Here is a 22,272-nt window from a genome sequence, read left to right as displayed (position 1 = left end):
CTCTTCTAAATATTATTTTTAAACTTATCTGATAATAACTGGAGTCTGTCTCTTTTTGCATAACATTAGGCCAAGGAGTCCGAAAGATGGGTTCTCAGGTAGGATGTCGTTGATGGAGAAGGTTTCGACAGTTGTTAAAGGAAAGAAGTTCAGGCTTAGTAGCATTAAATGTTGTCAACTATTTACGGACCCATTCCAATATAGAATGAAAGTAGTTTTCTAGGGCTTATGACATTGTATGCCACTCAATTTTACCAAGTACTTTATCCGTTACGCAATGGGTCCTTGAAGGTAAAAAAAACACACACACACACAAATATATATATATATATATATATATATATATATATATATATATATATATATATATATATATATATATATATATATTTCCCCACTCTATATCTGTGCCTAAATCAAAACGCGGATTCCATGAACAAAGCTTCTTTCTTAGAACTGCACGCCTGTGGAACTCTGTTCCGTCTGCCTGCTTCCCACCGGACTACAACTTGGATGTCTTCAAGTCCAACGTTAACAAATTCCTTATGAACCGCCCCCTTAAATAAACACTTCATCAAATCTCCACACTAACGTAATGTACTTGCAATAACCCTTATCCCTGAGTGGCTTCCGGGCCTTGATAAGTGGTGATCACTGTGTAAAAAAAAAAAAAATAAAAAAAATATATATATATATTAGTGATGGGAAAATTCCAATATTTTTCCCGATTCCGATACCGATTCCGTACTAAATTTCCAATTCCGATACAATTACTGATTCTGATTCTTTATAAATCTCTAAATATTTGACAGTGAAAGTGTTATTTTTTCGCGAATTCTGTAAAAACGTATTCATAAGTGTGGATATATTTTCTCAAACGTAAAAACACGCTTAGGAGGGGGTGGTCTAGAGATTTTAGTCTTACTGGAAGGTTAAATAACGAAATATTTTATTAGTTTATTATTACTACAAGCAGTGAAAGATGTTTCTTCAACTAAAATCAAATAAAAAAGATAATTAAATGGAATCGGTTTTGGCATCGGAAAATAGGCTAAAGGTTTTCCGATTCTGATTAATCGTCCCAACACACACACGCACGCGCGCACACACATACACACACACGCACACATACACGCGCGCACACACACACATACACACACATACATACACACACATACATACACACACGCACACACATACACACAGGTACACACACACATACACACACATACACACACATACATACACACACATACACACGCACACACACACATACACACATACACACACAGACATATATATATATATATAGATAGATAGATAGATGGATAGATATAGATATATCTGTTATTGCTATTTTATTAGCAGGTGTATAAATCTGCTTTTTGCATTTCATTTTCACTTTCTTAGCGACGAGGGAGTTACAACCCCGTTTGCTTTGCATGTAATTGCGTCGTCCCCCTTCCTTTTTTTTTTTTTTTTTTTTTGGCGGGACGTGTATTTTTTTTTTCATTTATTAAAAAATTTTTTTACGAGCATTAAAGTTATGCATTGATACGCGTATGTGCGCACGCGCGTATGTGTGTTGTATAGAATCCTTGAAAAACAAATCAGAAATACATTTAATGGTTTTAGTCATAGATTTTCAAATAGTAGAATCCTTCAACCACAAGAATTGTACCATTGATTAAAAAGAACATTATTCTTGTAACCTAGCAACAAGGGCCAGGAGATATCATTAAACAGTCCATAGCAATAAAAATCGGTGCCATCCTTTAGTTAGGAATTAATGCAATCGCCACACCTCACGTGCGTCCCTCTCCCTTTCTCTCTCTCTCTCTCTCTCTCTCTCTCTCTCTCTCTCTCTCTCTCTCTCTCTCTTTCTCTAAAAAAAAAACAAAAAAACGTTCACCCAACTCAGAGTTTCTCTCCTGTCAGATTCAAGTTTTTCACCAGTGCACATTAGTAATCTATTATTATTATTATTATTATTATTATTATTATTATTATTTTTATTATTATTAGCAATAACAATAATAATAATAATAACAATAGTATATTATTATGTTTTCATTGCATTTTCTATTACGTTGGTGATCCCACTTGGTATTTTATACATTTTTAGGCATTCTATTATCCATGCTTGGGGGATGGTGTCGTAGGCTTTTTTTGTAGTCGATCCATGCCATGGCTACATTCTTTCTCCTCCATTTTACATCCTTTAGGATCTTTTGATCTATATATAACAGGTCATGTGTTCCTCTTTTTCCTTTTTGGCATCCTTTCTGCTCTTCGGGGATGAGTCCACGGTTATTCAGGGAGTGGTAGATTTGTTCTCTTTAGTTGCGCTGTCAGTATCTTCCACAGTTGGTAAGCACGTGATTGGCCTATAGTTGCTAGTTCCTTTCTCCGTGTCCTTCTGTGGCAGTGTGATTCTACCTTTTTTCATCCAGTCTGGTACGCTTGCTTCCTGTATACATCTTCTCAGGTTTTGGGCTAGCCCTTCGTGTAAGGTTGCGAATTTTTTGAACCAGTATGCATATATCCCGTCGTGCCCTGGTGCTCTGCACTTTGCGATTTTTCCTATGGTTTTCTTTAGGGGTTCCCTGTTGATTTCATTCACTTTTCCTTCTTCTATTTGTTGTAACTCTTCTTTCATGTCTTTCAGCCATTCGGCATTTCTATTGTGATCTCGTCGCTCTTCCCATATTTTACTCCAGTAGAATTTTGTTTCTCTCGGATTTAGTTGTTCTGTTTTGGTTTTTCCTCCGTTCAAATTTGGGTAGAATTGGCTTTCATTAGTTTCAAATGGTCTGGTTTTTTTTTTTTTTTGCATTGTTCAGATTTATATCTATATCATCTCAGTCTCGCTTCTTTTGCTTTTATTTTTTGGTCCAGTTCTTCATGTTTCTTGTTTAGCCTCTCCCTGTCAGTTACATTTCCAATATTCCGTTTTCTTCACATTGCTTTTTTCCTGTTGATCATTTTGGCTTCTTTTTAATGTTTGTGTATTTGGGTTTCGAGTCTTATTTCCCATTCAGGTTTTGTCGGTCCGCTTGTCCCCGGTTGTTTTTCTGATTTGAGATTCATACCATTTTGGCGCCTGCGTAAATTAGGTTGTTTAAGTCTGTGATTGTATTTGTTGGGATATGTGGGAGGAGCTTGTTAACCTTCTCTGTTTTTGTTTTTAGTTTCTTCTGCTCTTGGTTCCTTAACGATGGGAGCTTTAGTTTTTCCTCGTTCATCAGCTGTATTATTTTATTTACTTCATTTGCTTCATTCTCTGTTAGTTCTGTTTCATTGTTCTCAGTTTCCACGTTTGTGGACTTCGTTCTTTGTTGGTCCTGGGCCTTTGGTGTTTTTACTTGTGGGGCTTCAACTTGTGGGGTTGTTCTAAGTGCGGTTTCGTTGGGGGTGCTTCTTGTTCAGTTTCATCATTTATTTTTCGCTGTATTTCAGTTAGTTCTAGTTTAGAGAGCCAACCTTTCTTGAGTATCAGTCTTGCTCGGTCCGCAATTCTTTGTTCTGTCGTATGGTAGTCACTGGATAGGTCTCATAGTTCTTTCATTCGTTTCCGATAAACTCCATATCTATATTTAGGATGGCTTTTATAATAGCATTCCATTACGAGTCTATTCTCTTTTGTTGTCCATTCCTTTCTTCGGGTTTTTTCCTTTTGATGGTTATCATGGCTGTGCTGTCTTTGTTCGGTATCATTTTGTTCCCTGAAATTAGAAGTTACACTTACCTGTTCAGCGTCCATGTTATTTGAGCTTCTGAAATTAGAAAGTTGGCCAACATTCGCAGGATGACGACCGGGTCCCCCATGCTGGCTACCGAAGGAGCACCTGCCGATCATGACACCCAGATCTTTCTTCTGGGTCCCACGGTTTGTATTATTTGTAATTGACATTTTTCATATTATGGGGTTTGTGGCAACACCAGGCCCAGCAGTGTTTTACCTGTGGTTCTGCTGCAGGGATAGTGTAACGCTCCCATGTATACAAGAGGTATCGTGCACTGTCACACATACATATGGGACATGAATAAAAAAAACAGAATTTAAAAATAAAATTTAAGAACGAGGTTCAAAGGACTTATTAATATTTACTTTATAAGTGCGTAGTTGTAATTCGAAATTAGAGATATTTGAAGATAGATTCCCCTCCCATATTTACAAGTGTATTTGTATTGTGGATTCGTTGTAATGCTGTCAGATATAATTACCAATTTTTTTCTTCCCCCTTCCCCCTTTAGGGAAGCGATATTTTAGATACATTTGCATTTAACCACTGACTCGAATTAATATTATATTTGGCAGCGATTGAGTCAAAATAAAGAATTTTAATAAAACGACAATTTAGCAACAAAAATAATACCGGTGGGAAAATAATCACTTGTGGGGATATTTTCCCCAAACATGTCGACTCAAAAGACGAGAAACCTTACAGAAGCCGCGGTTGGTTTGGCTTCCTTATCAGTAAGAAAATAAAACAAAAATACAGTAAAAAACATGGATATGTTACTATAATTTATCGTTTAAAAGTTATTAAACATTTTTCTACTTATCTGACACGTATCCAACGGACCACGTTTGCCGGGGTGGCTGTGCTTTTGCCAGGCGGAAGAAGAACCAATGTAATTTATTATTATTATTATTATTATTATTATTATTATTATTATTATTATTATTATTATTACTATTACTACTACTACTATTACTACTACTATTATTATTATTATTATTGTTGTTGTTGTTGTTGTTATTATTATTATTATTATTATTGTTATTATTGTTATTATTATTGTTATTATTATTATTATTATCATCATCATCATTATTATTTTTATTATTATTATTTTTTTTTAATTATTATTAGCAATTATAATTGTAATCTATTATTATTAGCAATAATAATAATAGTAATCTATTATCATTAGCAATAATAATGATAGCAATCTATTATTATTATTATTGCTAATAATAATAATAATAGTAATCTATTATCATTAGCAATAATAATAATAGCAATCTATTATTATTATTATTGCTAATAATAATAATAATAATAATAATAATAATAGTAATCTATTATCATTAGCAATAATAATAATAGCAATCTATTATTATTATTATTATTGCTAATAATAATAATAATAATAATAATAATAATAGTAATCTATTATCATTAGCAATAATAATAATAGCAATCTATTATTATTATTCTTATCAATAATAATAATTGATATCACTATCATTATTAGCTGGCCGTCCGGCGTTGTCCGGTCATAAAATATGCATAAATATATTTTAATACATGATGCTTTCTTATTTACAGTGTAACCCGGATAAAAGAAACTTTTCAGGTCCATAACCCCTTTTTATATCCGGGTTACACTTATATTCGAATTACACTGTATATTTACACAGGCTCTAATTTGGGACCAGAGAATATATCTTTCTATATATCTTTTTTCTTTTCTTTCAGTCGTTGTCCCCTCTCTCTCTCTCTCTCTCTCTCTCTCTCTCTCTCTCTTCATCTTTCTTCCGTCTCTATTTTCACCCCCTTTCTCTTTCTCTGTATCTCTCCATTTAGTATCCTATCTCTCGACCCGTCCCGCTTTTCCTCTCCCTACCTCTATTTTTGCCGTTATTTATTCATATTTCTCTCCTTTTCTCTTCCCTCACTCTCTCTCTCTCTCTCTCTCTCTCTCTCTCTCTCTCTCTTTCTCCGAGGCACGTTCTTTTTCTTCTTCCAAAATCTTTGTGCAGTGTAACCCGGATATAAGATACTTTTCCTCTGGTTCCTACAGCTCTCTTATATCTGCGTTACACTTACATCCGGGGGTTCTTATATTCGGTGCGGGTTACACTGTACATTAACACAGGCTTCAATTTGGAACCAGAGAAAATCTCTCTTATATCCGTTTTTCTTATATTCGAATCCCTTATATCCGGGTATTATTATACAGACAGATCTCTATTAATTATTATTTTGTATCAAAAATATAGTAATGATTTCAAAAATTACAAAAAAAGATAAACCTGACTTGAGTGCCATCAGATAGAATCGAAACCAAAACATTTAGCACTCTGGCCTTAGTCGTTATTTAGCACTGCATCGTTGTTATCGTTTGAGCTATCGTCAGATAAAAGGTTAAAAAAGAAAGCGACTAAGTCATGAATGTTTTTTGCCATGAGCAAAAGTAACGGCTTTATTCGGCATACTTCTACCAATGTTAACATTTTTATTTCTATCTCTCAGTAGCTAATAGGATCGAAATTGTCTCACAGGTTTAAATCCCTCTACATATCAAGTTTCAAGTATGTAGACCCAAATTTCAGATAGAAACACACACGCACGAAGTCACTTTAATATATATATATATATATATATATATATATATATATATATATATATATATATATATATATATATATATATATACTAGCATAGGGGCTCGGCATTGCACCGGTGTTTGGAGGTGTGTGTTGAGCAAAAAAAAAAAGTGGTGGCACGAAGGCAGGCGCAAATCCGTACTACGAAGAAAGAAAAGAAGTGAAAAAAAACGTGACGCCTTTGCTGTTACGACCACCGCCAAACCAGAAGTAACGTAGGTTTTAATTAAGGCCACACAATCGAAAAGAGGGGATGACTTTAAAAAATACCAGCAAAAAAGCGACCCATCCCTGTACAAAAGTGCCCAGTTGAGGGTTAAGAAATTAATCTTTCCATGCAATTTTTCGATATTTGTCGTCTGAAAGATCGAGCTTCAAAACGATACTGATCTGGTGAAAATCCGTCGATAATTTTACGCAAACATGCAAACATACATACATACATTTATATATTTGTAGCTCAAATTTTCGACCCAAATCGATTAAAAAGCTTGCCCTATCTCTGAATACCCTTTATGTAAAATTTCAAATGTTTAGAGCAGAAATTGTTGAGTAATTTGGTAGAGACCGCAGAGGTGACTTCAACGTCCATAATGTGGAATGGCTAACCCATTCAAATAAGACAGACGATGAGGGGAGGTTTTGTCATGATTTTGCCATTGCTTATGACCTAACTCAGATTGTTCGTGAACCCACCCGTGTGCCCGATACACCCGGTCAATATGCAAGCCTCCTAGACCTTTTTCTCTCAACTTCCCCTGAGCTATGTTCATGTTCCGTTCATTCTCCTCTAGGATCCTCCGACCACTCAGTTGTATCAGTTAAGATAAAAACGAAATTTAATAAGTCCGCTGACGTACCCCTCCACCGTACTGTATACCAATACTCTATGGCTGACTGGGATAGCTTCCGTACATTCATATCTGATTTACCTCTGCACTCCATGTTTAAAAAGGAAGTGTCCTCTATAGTATCAGAACTGACCGAATGGTTAATTCTAGGCATAGACCAATTCATGCCATCTAAAAAATTCCAACAAAAAACTAACAGCCAGCCATGGTTCTCCCCAGAATGTGCTGCTGCTATCGCGCACAGAAATCACTTTTTCCATAGCTACCAACGTAATAGATGCACTGAGACTAAAGCTGCTTTCAGGACTGCCAGCAACAGCTGTAAAAGAGTAATAAAAAATGCAAAAGAGCTATATGCCCAGTCTGTTAAATCCAAGGTAGCTGATCACGCGGCTTGGTTCCCACCAATTTTGGCAAATAACAAATAGGATCCTGAACAGAAGTGTGCGTTCTATCCCAACCATTATCAATGGAACAGTGATCATCTCGCAGCATCAGACAAGGCCAAACTATTTGCAAAGAACTTTGCAGCTAATTCTACCCTATTCGACGAAGGCCATCAACTCCCCATATTTCCTCCTATAACACAGAACACGCTAGGTAACATACAAATATCCGTGCATGAGGTCGCCAAGCTAATCAAGAACCTTGATTCCAGTAAAGCAACTGGCCCTGATGGCATCCCAATTATAGTGTTAAAAAAGCTTCAATCAGAACTTGCTCCCATACTTACGAAACTGTTTAAGCGCTGCCTTAAGGAGAAGTGCTTTCCGACTCCCTGGAAGACCTCATCAGTTTGCCCTGTATTTAAGAATTCAGGTGATAGGTCATCTCCCTCTCAGTAAAGACCAATAAGTCTCCTGTGTGTTATGAGTAAGTTGCTGGAATCCATATTAAATAGAGAAATAGTCAACCACCTCAGCAGAAACAACCTTCTTAGTGACACACAATATGGTTTCCGCTCTGCAAGATCTACCGCAGATGTACTGACGGTTATGTTTCACAGGATTAGTGAATCTCTGGACAAAGGCTTCCTTTCTAGGACAATTGCTCTTGACATATCAAAAGCCTTCGACAAGGTATGGCATAAGGGTCTACTTCACAAGATTTCCAGCTACGGTATAACTGGAAATGTTTTCTCAATCATTAAATCATTTCTCTCCGATAGGCTCATAAGAGTAGTGGTTGATGGACAAAATTCAGAGGCCTGCAGTATTAATGCTGGAGTCCCTCGGGAGTCAATCCTGGGCCCAACTCTCTTCCTGATCTACATCAATGACCTCCCTAAACACATACTTAAATCATTTGTTGACATCTATGCTGATGACAGGACAATCTACGGCAACTCATCAAAGGCTGTAAATGACAAAGTTCTCTCTGATTCTCTCTCCTCTGATCTCGAGCGCGTGGTTCAGTGGGGGAAGATGTGGCTGGTTACCTTTAATGCGTCTAAAACCAAACTCCTATCCTTACATCATCAACGCTCTGATCCCCATCTGGCATCAATTGAAATGGATGGCTCTCGTCTGGGAGAGGCTCCGTGTTTTGACAAGCTTCTGGGCTTGACCTTTACTCCTGATCTGAAATGGAACACGTACATCAAGTCTGTTGCCAAGGTCGCTGGAAAGATGGTGGGATCCTTCTACCGCCCCAGAAGATATCTCACTACTGATGCAATTCTCTATCTATATAAAAGCCAAGTACGTCCAAGGATGGAATACTGCTGCCATATCTGAGCAGGAGCTGCTAAAAACAGCCTATCCTGCCTTGACAGAGTACAAAATAGACTTCGTGGCTTAGTGGGGGATGCCCTTTTCTCTACCTTACAACCTCTCTCCCACAGAAGAGACGTTGCGAGCCTATCCTTGTTTTATCGTTATTTCCATGGCAGGTGCTCGTCTGAACTCCAATCTCTGGTCCCCCCTCGCCAATCTTTCACGAAAAACACCCGTCTAGCTGAATCCACTGTGAAAAATTTCCCCCACTCTATATCTGTGCCTAAATCAAAACGTGGATTCCATGTACAAAGCTTCTTTCTTAGAACTGCACGCCTGTGGAACTTTGTTCCGTCTGTCTGGTTCCCACCTGACTACAACTTGGATGTCTTCAAGTCCAACGTTAACAAATTCCTAATGAACCGCCCCTTAAATAAACACTTCATCAAATCTCCACACTAACGTAATGTACTTGCAATAACCCTTATTCCTGAGTAGCTTCCGGGCCTTGATAAGTGGTGACCACTGTGTAAAAAAAGGGTCAAATTTTTTAAAAACTTTAATCCCTATTATGACCCCTTAACATCCATTGTTTTGGGCGCAAATCAAATTATTAAGTTAGATCCATGTCCAAGGAACGTATATCTAAAATTTCAAGTGTTTATACCCAAAATTATCGGAGGAGTTTCGTAGAGTTTTCAAAGGTCAAATCGTTGAACTTTGATCCTTTAACAGACAAATTTCTGGCCAAAACCGGATCACATAGATTTTCCCAAATTTCAGTATCCTGTATAAAAAAATACGAGTCTGTAGACTGAAAATTAACAGAGTTATTGCGAAGGAAAATGTACACAAACACACAGACAAACAAACAGATACACAGACACACAGACACGTTCACTTTTATAGATATACTAGCATTTCGGCCCGGCGTTGCCCGGGTGTTTGGAGGTGTATGCTGAGCAAAAAAAAAACAAAACAAATACAAACGGTCAATTTTTTAAAATTTGACCCCTATTATGACCCGTTAACATTTATTGTTTTGGGTTCACATCAAGTTAATAAGTTAGATCTATGTCAAAGGAAACTATATCTAAAATTTCAAGTGTTTAGACCCAAAATTGTCGGAGGAGATTGGTAGAGTTCTCAAAGGTCAAATCGTTGAACATTGACGCCTTAACAGCCAAATTTCTCTACGAAAACCGATCACATCGATTTTACAAAATCTTAGTCCCCCGTATATCAAATTTCGAGTCTGTAGACTAAAAATTGACAGAGTTATTGCGTAGGGAAATGTACATAGACAGACACACACACACACACACACACGTTCACTGTTATAGATATACTAGCATAGGTGCCCGGCGTTGCCCGGGTGTTTGGAGGTGTATGCTGAGCAAAAAACAAAAAAAAAAGGAAAATCTTTTAAAATTTGACCCCTATTAGTACGCCTTAACATTCATTGTTTTGGGCTCACATCGAGTTATGAAGTTTGATTCATGTTCAAGGAACATATATCTCAAATTTCAAATATTTAGACCGAAAATTATCGGAGGAGATTTGTAGAGTTCTCAAAGGTCAAATGGGCGAACTTTGACGCCTTAACAGCGAAATATTTGTCCGAAAACCGATCACATCGATTTTCCCAAGTCTCAGTACCCTATATATCAAATTTCGAGTCTGTAGATTTAAAATTGACAGAGTTATTGCGTAGGGAGATGTACACACACACAGACACACACACGTTCACTTTTATAGATATACTAGCATTTCGGCCCGGCGTTGCCCGGGTGTTTGGAGGTGTATGTTGAGTAAAAAAAAACGATCAATTTTTTAAAACTTTGACCCCTATTATAACCCCTTAACATTTATTGTTTTGGACTCAAATAAAGTTAATAAGTTAAATCCATGTCCAGGAACCTATATCTAAAATTTCAAGTGTTTAGACTCAAAATTGTCGGAGGAATATCGTAGAGTTCTCAAAGGTCAAATCGTTGAACTTTGACCCCTTAACATCCAAATTTCTGTCTGAAAACCGATCACATCGATTTTCCCAAATCTCAGTACCCTATATATCAAATTTGGAGTCTGTAAACTAAAAATTGAGAGAGTTATTGCATAGGGAAATGTACATAGATACACAGACAGACACACAGACACGTTCAATTTTATAAATATACTAGCATTTCGACCCGGCGTTGCCCGGATATTTGGATGTGTGGTGAGCAAAAAAAAAAAAAGAAAATAGTCCTTTTTTTTAATTTGACCCCTATTATAACTCTTATCATTTATTGGTTTGGGCTCTAATTTAATTATTAAGTTAGACTCATGTACAAGGAACCTATATCTAAAATTTCAAGTGCGTAGACCCAAAATTGTCGGAGGAGTTTATAGAGTTCTCAAAGGTCAAATCGTTGAACTTTGACTTCTTAGCAGCCAAGTGTCTGTCCGAAAACCGATCACATCGATTTCCCCAAATCTCAGTACCCCATATATCAAATTTCGAGTCTTCTATCATTATATGTGAGCAGTTTTCTATAATAGTCAACCATATTGGAGCCTATTCCTGACCAGATACACACACAGACTTCAGCTTTAAAATGTAGATATATATATATGTGTGTGTGTGTGTGTGTGTGTGTGTGTGTGTGTGTGTGTGTGTGTGTGTGTGTGTGTGTGTGTGTGTGTGTGTGTGTGTATTCAGGGTATCTCAAAAAATGTACTCACACTTTAACCGTTGCTAACAGTCTGTCTTTTTCGTGTTGCAGGTGTGAGGTGTAAACCACAGCATGGCAGGGAATCAACTTAGGTTGGAAGAGAGGAAGTTTGTCCTGAAATGTTATTGGAAGACAGAAAACGCCATTGAAGTGCAAAGACGATTCAGAAGGGAATTCGCAAGACCGCCACCAACGCGCCGGACCATTGCTCGCATCAACGAGACATTTGAAGCAGATGGAACCGTCCAGAACGTCAACAAGAAACGTTCTGGACGACCTCGGACATCTACGAGCCCTGGAAAAGAAGAGCAGGTGCAGGAAACACTCTTTCGATCACCACAGAAATCACTTGGACAAACTTCTTGGGAAACCCACATCTCAAAAGATAGCGTCCAGCGCATCATGAAGCGTCTGCACTGGAAATGCTACATTCCAACACTAATTCATGCTCTCAACGAAGACGATCCTGACCGGAGAGTCGAATTCTGTGAATGGTACCTGGAAAAATGTGCAGAAGATGCCGGGGTTCCACACAAAATTGTGTGGAGCGATGAGGCAACCTTTAAATTAAATGGCACCATTAATCGCCATAATTGCACGTACGGGGGTCCTATAAATCACCATGTAACACTTGAACACCAGGTAAACTTGTCAGGAGTAACAGTGTGGTGTGGGATATCTGCACTGGGCATCATAGGGCCATTTTTTATTAACGGAACTGTCACTGGTGAGAGATACTTTAACTTGCTTCGGGAGTTTGTTGGTCCACAAATTTCTGAGATGTTTGGTGATGACGGCGAGATTTACTTTTAGCAAGATGGAGCACCTCCCCACTACTATCGCGATGGACGAGCTCACCTCGATGCAGCTTTTCCAGACACATGGATTGGACGAAGGGGTGCTATTGAATACCCTGCACGTTCCCCGGACCTCACGCCCATGGACTTCTTTTTGTGGGAATATCTCAAAGACAAAGCTTATCGCACCAAACCAAGAACAATTGATTCATTGAAAATGGAAATTGAAAGACAATGTCGCGATATTCATAATGACCGGTTCGTGACGTTATCAGCGTCGTCTGGAAAATAATAGTCATCAATTCGAACATTTGCGAACATGATTCTTTAATCACATTTGTCTTCTGTATTCGAAGCTATTCCATTTCACTGTATGTTCATAAATAAAGGATTTCTCGTCATTCGAAGTGTGAGTATATTTTTGAGACACCCTGTATATATATATTGTGTGTGTGTGTGCGCGCACGCGCGCATTTACTAAAAATTTTGTCGTAAAATCTACGCAATTATGAACGATGTAGAGCAGTCTATAAGCCGAGAAAGTAGATATGATCAATACATCACTCAAGTTTGCCCCTTACCTAGCATAGACAGGTGTTTGAAGGTGCCTGATCCTATCTATTCATGTCAAACCCTGTCATATTATACCGCATCAACCAACTTATAATAGTTAATACTGCTATTCCGACCTCTACTAATAAGTCCTAATAGTTACCCCCTCCCCAAAGTATGGTGGAAAGCGGCGCGCTATTGATTATTTAAACATATAAAGAAATTGAAGTATAAAATTCATTTTCGAAATGACCGGATTCGGCATTAAATAGCTTATAAAGGGTTGATATATTGTAAAATAAAGCAACTAAATAAAACATTATATTTGAAAATCTATATAATTATAAAACTCAAATGACCTTGTAACGATGTATGTAACCCACTTTCCGGTTTACAACATCCGGTTGCGTATGTGCGCATGACCTGCACACTGAAATATTAACGTTATTATTTCGAAATTATTATTTAACATGGGAAGAGTGGGGTTTAAAATAAACAAAAAAACAAAAGAAAAATTGAGTGGGGTTAAAAAACGATGAAAAAAGAAAAAAAGCAGACAGTATTAACAATTGTTTATTTGGATAATTTAAACGCAAAAAAAGAACATTTGGGACGCTGAAATGTTAACGCTATTTCAAAATTATTATTTAACATGGGAAGAGTGGGGTTTAAAATAAACAAAAAATAAAAGAAACATTGTGACGCTGAAATATTAACGTTATTATTTCGAAATTAATATTTAACATGGGAAGAGTGGGGTTTAAAATAACTTAAACGTAATACAGAAATGAACGATGTAAAAAAAAAAGCAGATATATCAACATTTGAATTTAACTATAATAAGTATTATGGTATCTGTTCAGTGCACATTTACGTAGAAGTATGGCCAACCACTTATAATTCAGTAACTGTAAACTTTTGTTTTCAAAAATAATCAATTATAATAAACAGAACGACTCATAGAAATCTATCTATATTCTTTTTTCATTTTAATATACTTTCATAGAAATGTTTCTATTATGTAAAAAAAAAGTATTTTCTTTACGTCACAAGTGTCACGCTCATACATTCCATATCTAATATAACATACTGACCCAACGGGGCACGAGTAGTCTATTATCTAAAAAAACTTGAATCATAAAAACCTTTAGCAAAATGACCGGATTCAGTATTAAATAACACGAAAGCATTGCTATGTTGTAAAATCAAACCAGGAACCCAAAACCTTAAAAATAAATCTGAGTCCTTAGAACTAACCTGGATGATGTAGAAGCTTTCCATGCAAGCTCTTCAGATATCTTAGCACTATCCGGAGAAAAAAATTTATGAAATACTCAATTCAATGGAACACGTACATCAAGTCTGTTGCCAAGGTCGCTGGAAAGATGGTGGGATCCTTCTACCGCTCCAGAAGATATCTCACTACTGATGCAATTCTCTATCTATATAAAAGCCAAGTACGTCCAAGGATGGAATACTGTTGCCATATCTGAGCAGAAGCTGCTAAAAACAGCCTATCCTGCCTTGACAGAGTACAAAATAGACTTCGTGGCTTAGTGGGGGATGCCCTTTTCTCTACCCTGCAAACTCTCTCCCACAGAAGAGACGTTGCGAGTCTATCCTTGTTTTATCGTTATTTCCATGGCAGGTGTTCGTCTGAACTCCAATCTCTGGTCCCTCCTCGCCAATCTTCCATGAACAAAGCTTCTTTCTTAGAAAGCACGCCTGTGGAACTCTGTTCCGTCTGCCTGCTTCCCTCCGGACTACAACTTGGATGTCTTCAAGTCCAATGTTAACAAATTCCTAATGAACCGCCACCTTAAGTAAACACTTCATCAAATCTCCACACTAACGTAATGTACTTGCAATAACCCTTATCCCTGAGTGGTTTCCGGGCCTTGATAAGTGGTGATCACTGTGTAAAAAAAAAAAAAATCTCGTTTTGATATGAAAGAACACCTCCCATTCTTTCCTGCAGACTTGGACAAATATCTTCGTTTCTTACAAAATTGCAGCTTAGAAAAAAAAAATGGATGTCATTGAAACCAGGCAGCAATAATCTTACAATGTAGACATACGCAACAGGAAAATTGTAATTCTTCGTCGTCTTCTTCTAGAATTTGTTTCCAAAGATTGGATCCTCCGGCATTATTCGAAAACAATGGAGAGATGTTAGTTGTTAGTTTATTTATTTATTTTTTTATTTTTTATTACTGTTTTTTTTTCTCTCGTTTCGGAAAGCGTTTTGGAAAGGCAGGTATCGCCACGGGCGCACACATTGCCTCCGTGGTGTAAGTGTCTCTTCAGATTCGCGTTTACTCTTTACGCTGACATTTACGTTTAATTGTCTTTCGCATAGATCTGGTGATAACGTTTTGTATATGCCTGGCGGATAGGGTCGATAAAGGCTGCTACGAGCCCTCAAAACTTGTACGAATATTAAGCTCCCCTGCACTTCTATATATTATATATATTAAGACCGTAGTACCTTTTACGTACGTACGTACGTACGTACGTACGTGTGTGTCACGGTTTCCAGATTACAAATTATTAGATCGGGAGATCTTATTTATTAAAATAGAGGATAATAGATTATAACATATTACGAACATTAAATTATTCCCCTCCCCATTTGGGAGTACTAAATTGTTCAATGGGAAAATTATTTCTCTCATTTATGTAAAAATGCACTTTCGTATAAATGATTGAATTCATTCAAAACCTATCGCAAAAACAAAAACAAATAAAATAACATCTATGTAAATCGCGATATATCCAAACAGTAGTGCGAGGTGGGCCAGTGGTAAGAGTTCATGCTTCTTACCGTGGAGTCCCGATTTCGAATCTCGTTAGATTCAGCCACTCGGATGAATCATAGACGACCAAACACGTGTCAATGGATAATTATATTAAAAAAACAATATATATGCACATGCTAATTCAATGTTCGAGTATGTTATCATTAGGGTTATGAGAACAGCATATTGTTTTGACTCTCGAGTATATATCCGACACAATTAGACACAGTTAGTCAATCGAGAACCACTTCACTCTATGTAAAAACATATAAGATATCAACGGATACACACTCGAGAGTCAAAATAATGAAGCCCTAGTTATCACTAGAGAATATTCTTTTCATTATTTTGACTGTCGAATATATATCAGTTAATATCCTATATGTTTTTTAGATAGTGAGTGTGATCTGGTTCTTGATTCATTAATTGTGTCGAATATATACCCGAGAGTCAAAACAATGATAAAATATTCTCTTGTCATAGCCCTAGTTTTCACCTTATATCCTCTTTTTTTAATAAATAGGATCTCCTCGATCACGCAGTGTAAAACGAAAAAAGAAATAAAAACTGGCGTTGCTTTTGGCCTGTATGTAAAACTAAAGTAAACCTTCTTTGTTTTCTGGCTAGTATCCAAAGGTAGTATCTGTTCTGTCTAAGGATGGTATAATGATATCGTTGGGTTTCCATTCGCGCCGGGCGTCCATACAATGGAAATCGATATTGAAGATAAACCGTAATAACCAGATATATTCTGACGCTACATTAGTCTGTTTACTCATATATATATATATATATATATATATATATATATATATATATATATATATATACTCACACACACACACACACACACATATATATATATATATATATATAACTACTTCATTTACTCACATAAACCTAATGTACGAAAGTATAGATTTATGCGTAAACTTTAAGTATTTACTTCAAAAGTGCTCAATACGTAGGTAGAGCTAGTTAGTAATAAAAATATAATAATACTAGCAAAGATACCCGTGCTTCGCACGGAGCTTTGTTGCGCACTCGGGTACCAAAATCTGTGGGCACCTTTCCAGTAAGTTGATGTTGTAAGAGCAACGATTGTATAAGGTGATTAACATTTTAACTACCTCTTGTAGTGACTGAAATTCAATCAGGAACTTCACAAAGCATTTTCATCAAAAAGGAAGGTTACTTGATGTTACATAGTAAATTTTTCATTGAAGTAATTTTCAACCCTTGCTTAAATTTTATCTTGCACATTCAATACTAAAAACTTACCACAATCAGATCATATCAGTTTTTCCTCATATCCATTTCTCGAACTTTTCACTGAAGAGCCTCAGGGTAAACTACATTTCTGCTGCTTTGATTTGGAGCCAGAATGTAGAGTTTTTCTGAACTTCCTGTCCGGCTGATGGAGACGTAGAACATACCGTGACTGAAGCAGTCTGATGTCAAGTCTACGCCAATGGTGTTAAATGTCTGACCTTGACTTTTGTTTATGCTCATTGCAAAACACACCTTCACAGGAAATTGGAGTCTCCGGAATTTAAATGGAAGTTCTGAGTCCGATGGAACTAAGGGGATCCTTGGCAGTAGAACGGTTTCGCCTTTGTAGGGACCACAGGAAATGGTGGCCTCAAGTACATTGGTGTGCAATCTGGTGATAACACATCTGGTTCCGTTTGTTGTTTTTGGCGGTTCCAAGGATCGAAGAATCATGATTGGCGATCCAATTTTGAGATTTAAAATGTGTGGAGGCATTCCAGATATCTCCAAAGAGTTTAAAAACTCCACAGGGTAGTGAACAGCTTCATATTCATTAGTAGCCGAATCAACTGACTTGTATTGCTTTGTCTCCTGGAAATTCATCCATTATTGAATTGTTCAAATGATTCACATTGCTGTTTAATGGCGAAATAATAGCCCTCTCAGCAAGCCAATCCGGTGATTTTCCATTGTTTTGCAGGTCTGGGTACACTTCGTCTTTCAGTTGCTTCTGATTACCGACACATTTACCAAGCTCAGTTGGAATCTTAATTGTGTCAGGTGAAGAAGTGATAGGAAACTGACCATTACCGATTTGGAGAAGCAATTTTGAGAAGTCTGCTGCAGCTGTGTTATCAGAGATATAGGCTCTCATATTAGTAGTCAGTCTCTTCACTATAACGTGCCTCCAGAGATAGGATTGTTTCAAACTTGCATTGACAATGTTAGCCCTTGTGCCATTTTTAACCACTGGGAGGATTTGACGGAAATCACCGCAAAATAAGGTTGGAATGCCACCCATGGGATTCTTGTTTCCTGTGATGTCTTGCAGTGTTCGGTCAATTGCTTCATAAGCACTCTTGTGCGTCATTGGGGCTTCGTCTACAATGATTGCAGAGGTGTCTCTAATTACATTTGCCAAGGCTGAGTTACCAGTAATTTTGCAAACTGGCTGATCCATTCGATGAGTATCCAAGGGTACTTTAAAAGTGCTGTGAAGAGTGCGGCCACCTTGTAGTAGAGTAGCAGCAATGCCACTGAATGCTGTTGCAAGCACAATCTTTCTCATGGATCTAATCTTTGCAAGGATAAAATTGATTACAAAAGTCTTGCCCGTACCACCTGGAGCATCAAGAAACATCATGTTTTTGTTCATTTCACCTTGTGCTTCCAACATTGCCATGAATGAATTGTAAACTTCTCTTTGAGAATCGGTCAGTTTTTCTTGCATATTTTCTGCTTGTAGGGAAAGTTCTTCAAGATTATAAGTAACTTCACGTTGATACTCTCTCGCGAGTCTTTCATCTCTCCCTTGCGTTGGTGCAGGTAATCCATAGCTTGCCAATGGTTGACCGCACATAAGGAGAACTTTTTCTTCAATTAGACAAAGAGTTTTATTGTAGATGTCCTCATTAAAATCTGCTTCTGGATTGTTAACTTCTTGCCTGTATCTGTGAAGAATGTCTTCAGATATTACATCACGAAAAGCCATCCAGATCTCAAGAGGATTTCTTGGCTCACAGGCTGTTAAAATTATCACAAATAGGCTTCGCAAATTTGAAGGTGATTGAGTGGCACTTGCTTCTCCTACTGCTTGATGCAAGTGATGGTCATTTTCTAGAAGGCCTCGAGCAAGGCACGCTGCTCTGTATGTTTCAAACACCTGACCATTGTATGCTCGCAAATTTTGAAATGAAGTTGGACCAGCAACCTCATTGAGCAACAGGCGTAAGAAATAACACTCCCCTGCTTTTGGACTAATCGTGTAGATTCTCCCAATGCATGGTGCCTTCCATACATCATCATTTTCAGTACCTTCAACTTGTACCCCACGCATTCTTCTCATCCATTTCTTTGTCGATTTGTTCCAAGTGTAAAACTCAGGGACTTCTGCGTATTTGAGACCCCTTGCAAAGTCATCCTCATGGCAGAGTTGAAAAAATGCTGTCAAAGTTGTGGCAGGCGGTGGACCTTGGGCTCGTTCCAGAGCAGTATCAGCTGAGAACATGACACGCTGCCCATTTTCAAGATGAACAGAAAGTCGTACAATTGGGGGGAAATGTTCATAGATGGGATGTTCCAATATCCTCCAGGCCGCCTCTGAACTGCCGACATACTTTGCATTCTGGAACTGCTGGATCACATCCACAATGTGACTTTGTACTTGGCCTTGTTGGTTAGCTGCTCCATCAGTTCTTTGTAGTTCAAACACTGCTTGATCACATCCTTTATTCACGTATTTGAGGACATATTTGATGCTTTGGATCGAGCTGCAAATTTCTACGTTAATGTGAGCGTTGAACTGCTGAAGGAGGACCTTGTTGTACGGAACAATCCACTGGTTTGTTATTTCTTGATTAACATACCGACCATTTCTCTTCATCCTTATTGTACCAGTCTGGCCTCCATCTTCTGGTTTTCTTCGCCTGTACTTGGGGTAAGAGTCTTGGCCTTGCTCGGTACACTGAAGAAATTCTTTTGGGTATTTTTTGGAGCATTTGTTGTCAATCATACATGGACAATTTGGATTAAATGGTCCACAAGGTCCATGCACCATATGTGCCATCACTTTAGCATGAAGATCAGGATCTTCCTCTTTGTCAGGGATCTCTGCAGATATGCATTTTTTCTGGTAGAAGTTTGTCCTCTGGGGCCTGCCAGGTGAGGATGTGTGCATGCGGCAGTCCTCTTTTTTGATATTCAATACTGTACAGGAAAGCCCTCAGCCTGCCAAATCCTCCCTTTTTAATAAATTCAAGTAACTTTTTTAGCTTCTGCCTGAAAACCCTGGCAACAATATCTGGACGATCCTGAGGGTCTTGCCCTTGAAGACAATTTTCTGTAATTTCTGTCCACTTTGAATTTGTTGTGAACGTGATGAAGAGGTCGGCTCGGCCCATTCGCCGAACATATGCCATGGCATCACTTTGACGCTCAAACATGTATCGAGGGCCTCCTGTATAAGTTGCCGGAAGTACAACTCGTTGACCAAACTGTTCTGGATTCCCATCCTCCCTAAGAATTGAATCTCTCAAGTTGCTATAATTGTCAGCTCTCAGGGTCTGTTGCTCACGCCTCAGGAACTGTAAATGTTCTGTTTCAATCTTGCAGTACACATCCACCAGCCATTGTTGAAATAGCCTTCGGTACCAGAGAAAATAGTTTCCAGGCCGAGTCATTAAATGGTACGAATAAAATTGCTGTTGGGTAACTTTTCGCCCATTGGATGCCTTCATGTAGATGTTGTAAGATGGAGAACCATAGGGGTACATTAACGGGTACATTAAAGTATCGTAGAGGGGATGTAGTTCGGAGATCCATTTTAATGTATCATTTCTAAAACGCAAGACAATATCCCGGTTAGCTGTTGGTTCATTCTCCATTAATATTCCAATCTCATACGTTGTTGTTGGAGCATTGAATCGCCGTGGATGCTCTTCTTGCGGCCTTCGGTCTTCCCTTATGACAACTTTATGTTCTACCAAGTGTTCTTCTTCAATCCTCTCCTTTGTTGTTTTCAGCTGACAAATGAAGCTGTTGTTCTCATGTAAAAATTCAGTCAGACTTCGGAGAATGTCTCTATTGAGTCTACTGTCACGTCCCCGATTATGTAGTTCCTCTTCCAGACTATCCAAGAAGTAGACTTGAATAAACTTTGCTGTTTCATCTTAAGGTGGTAAAAGACTCCCAATCTGGTGGCAAACCTGGCCTCGAATTCTAAAAGAAGGATTCCACCCATGTACTGCCGCAATTTTGTGACCAAATGATGTCATTGCAAAACAATTGTTATAACTGCGTAGATTTTGCAGAAAATCTTTAGAGATGGGACCATTGCTGGAGAGCAAATCTTGAAGCAACTGAGGCAGTGGTGGAAAGCTATCAAGCACAACTTTGCCAGAAGAACAACAACAACCAGGGGTTTCTCCTTTAAATTTTACAGCTGAGCAATGTTGACATACTTTGTCCATTTTTCCTATATCAGCTGTAGTGAGGGAGTCATTTTTGTTGTAGAGCAATCCTTTTCTATTGCAGTGTTCTATTTCATGGTGTCTCAAAGCAGTCATTCGTTGTCTAGCTGCCTCGTTTTCTGTCAATTGCTGGGGCAAAGTCATACTCTCTCTCCATGCAGCCTCTCGTTGTTGCCCTTGGTATAGGCGAAAGCTTCGTTGGGTTTCCGATTCATTCTGATGTCGTTGAGCCACTCTCAACTGACCTTGTGTACGTCTACTTACCTCATATAATTCATTCGATCGTAATATTGCTTCTCTTTCCAGTGCATATCTTTGCCTTTCTTGAATTTCATCTTGTGATGAATTTAACCGCCTTACAGCATGTCTAGTTCTGTCAGCTTCACGTTCGGTTTCTCTTTCCAAATCTGACAGTCTTGCTCTCCTTTCTCTTTGACGTATCCTGTTAAGTTCTAGACGTCTTTCTCTATCTGAATTGTTTTCATTGGAGCGAATTGCAGCAACTCTTAGTCTATTAGCTTCCAATCTTTCCATTCTTTCTTCCTCACTTTCGTTTCTACTTCGTTTGGGTGGCATAATTTCGGTTTTAAACGGAATTGTTTAACGATATTAATGATTGTAAATTAATTAAGCGTAAAGGAAATGTATACTAACTGAAATGGACGAACTATAAATAATATTTCTGAATAGTACAATTATAAACAATTATATTGTACCTATTTACTATGCCTCCCCACGGGACAGAGTTAGACACCAGGGTCGTTTTTTAACGTGGAGAAAAGGTACAAAAATAAAAATTGTCTCAGTCGTGAAGGATTTCTCCTCCACCGAAAGAGAACAAGAAAATGAAGTGCAGCATCTGAAGAACAGATGGTATTTATTTGCTCCCCCACCGAGCAAATTAGGCACAAGGCCAATTTTTAATGTGAGGAGTGAAGGGAGGGGGAAGGGAAAAAGGGGACCAGCTCCCGAGAGGTGGGAAA

General features: G+C 37.9%; 2 protein-coding genes across 3 annotated transcripts in view; one reads left to right on the top strand and one right to left on the bottom strand.

Annotated features, from left to right (window-relative positions):
* LOC145256121 (uncharacterized) overlaps window positions 1-12,884 on the top strand; it is a 52,126-nt gene extending 39,242 nt beyond the window's left edge. The window contains exon 2 of the mRNA XM_080114706.1: window positions 11,735-12,884. Within this exon, the coding sequence (XP_079970832.1) occupies window positions 11,756-12,496 (741 nt within the window). The 5' untranslated portion in view covers window positions 11,735-11,755 and the 3' untranslated portion in view covers window positions 12,497-12,884. The remainder of the gene's footprint in view (window positions 1-11,734) is intronic.
* LOC145256460 (acylphosphatase-1-like) overlaps window positions 1-22,272 on the bottom strand; it is a 417,812-nt gene that overhangs the window by 255,655 nt on the left and 139,885 nt on the right. The window lies entirely within an intron of this gene.

Source organism: Euprymna scolopes, chromosome 32 (genome assembly GCF_053919585.1).
Source record: "Euprymna scolopes isolate OS-2025 chromosome 32, ASM5391958v1, whole genome shotgun sequence".
Lineage (NCBI taxonomy): Eukaryota > Metazoa > Mollusca > Cephalopoda > Sepiida > Sepiolidae > Euprymna > Euprymna scolopes.
The sequence above is the reverse complement of the archived record's forward strand: the minus strand, read 5'-3'. Positions and strand labels throughout refer to the sequence as shown.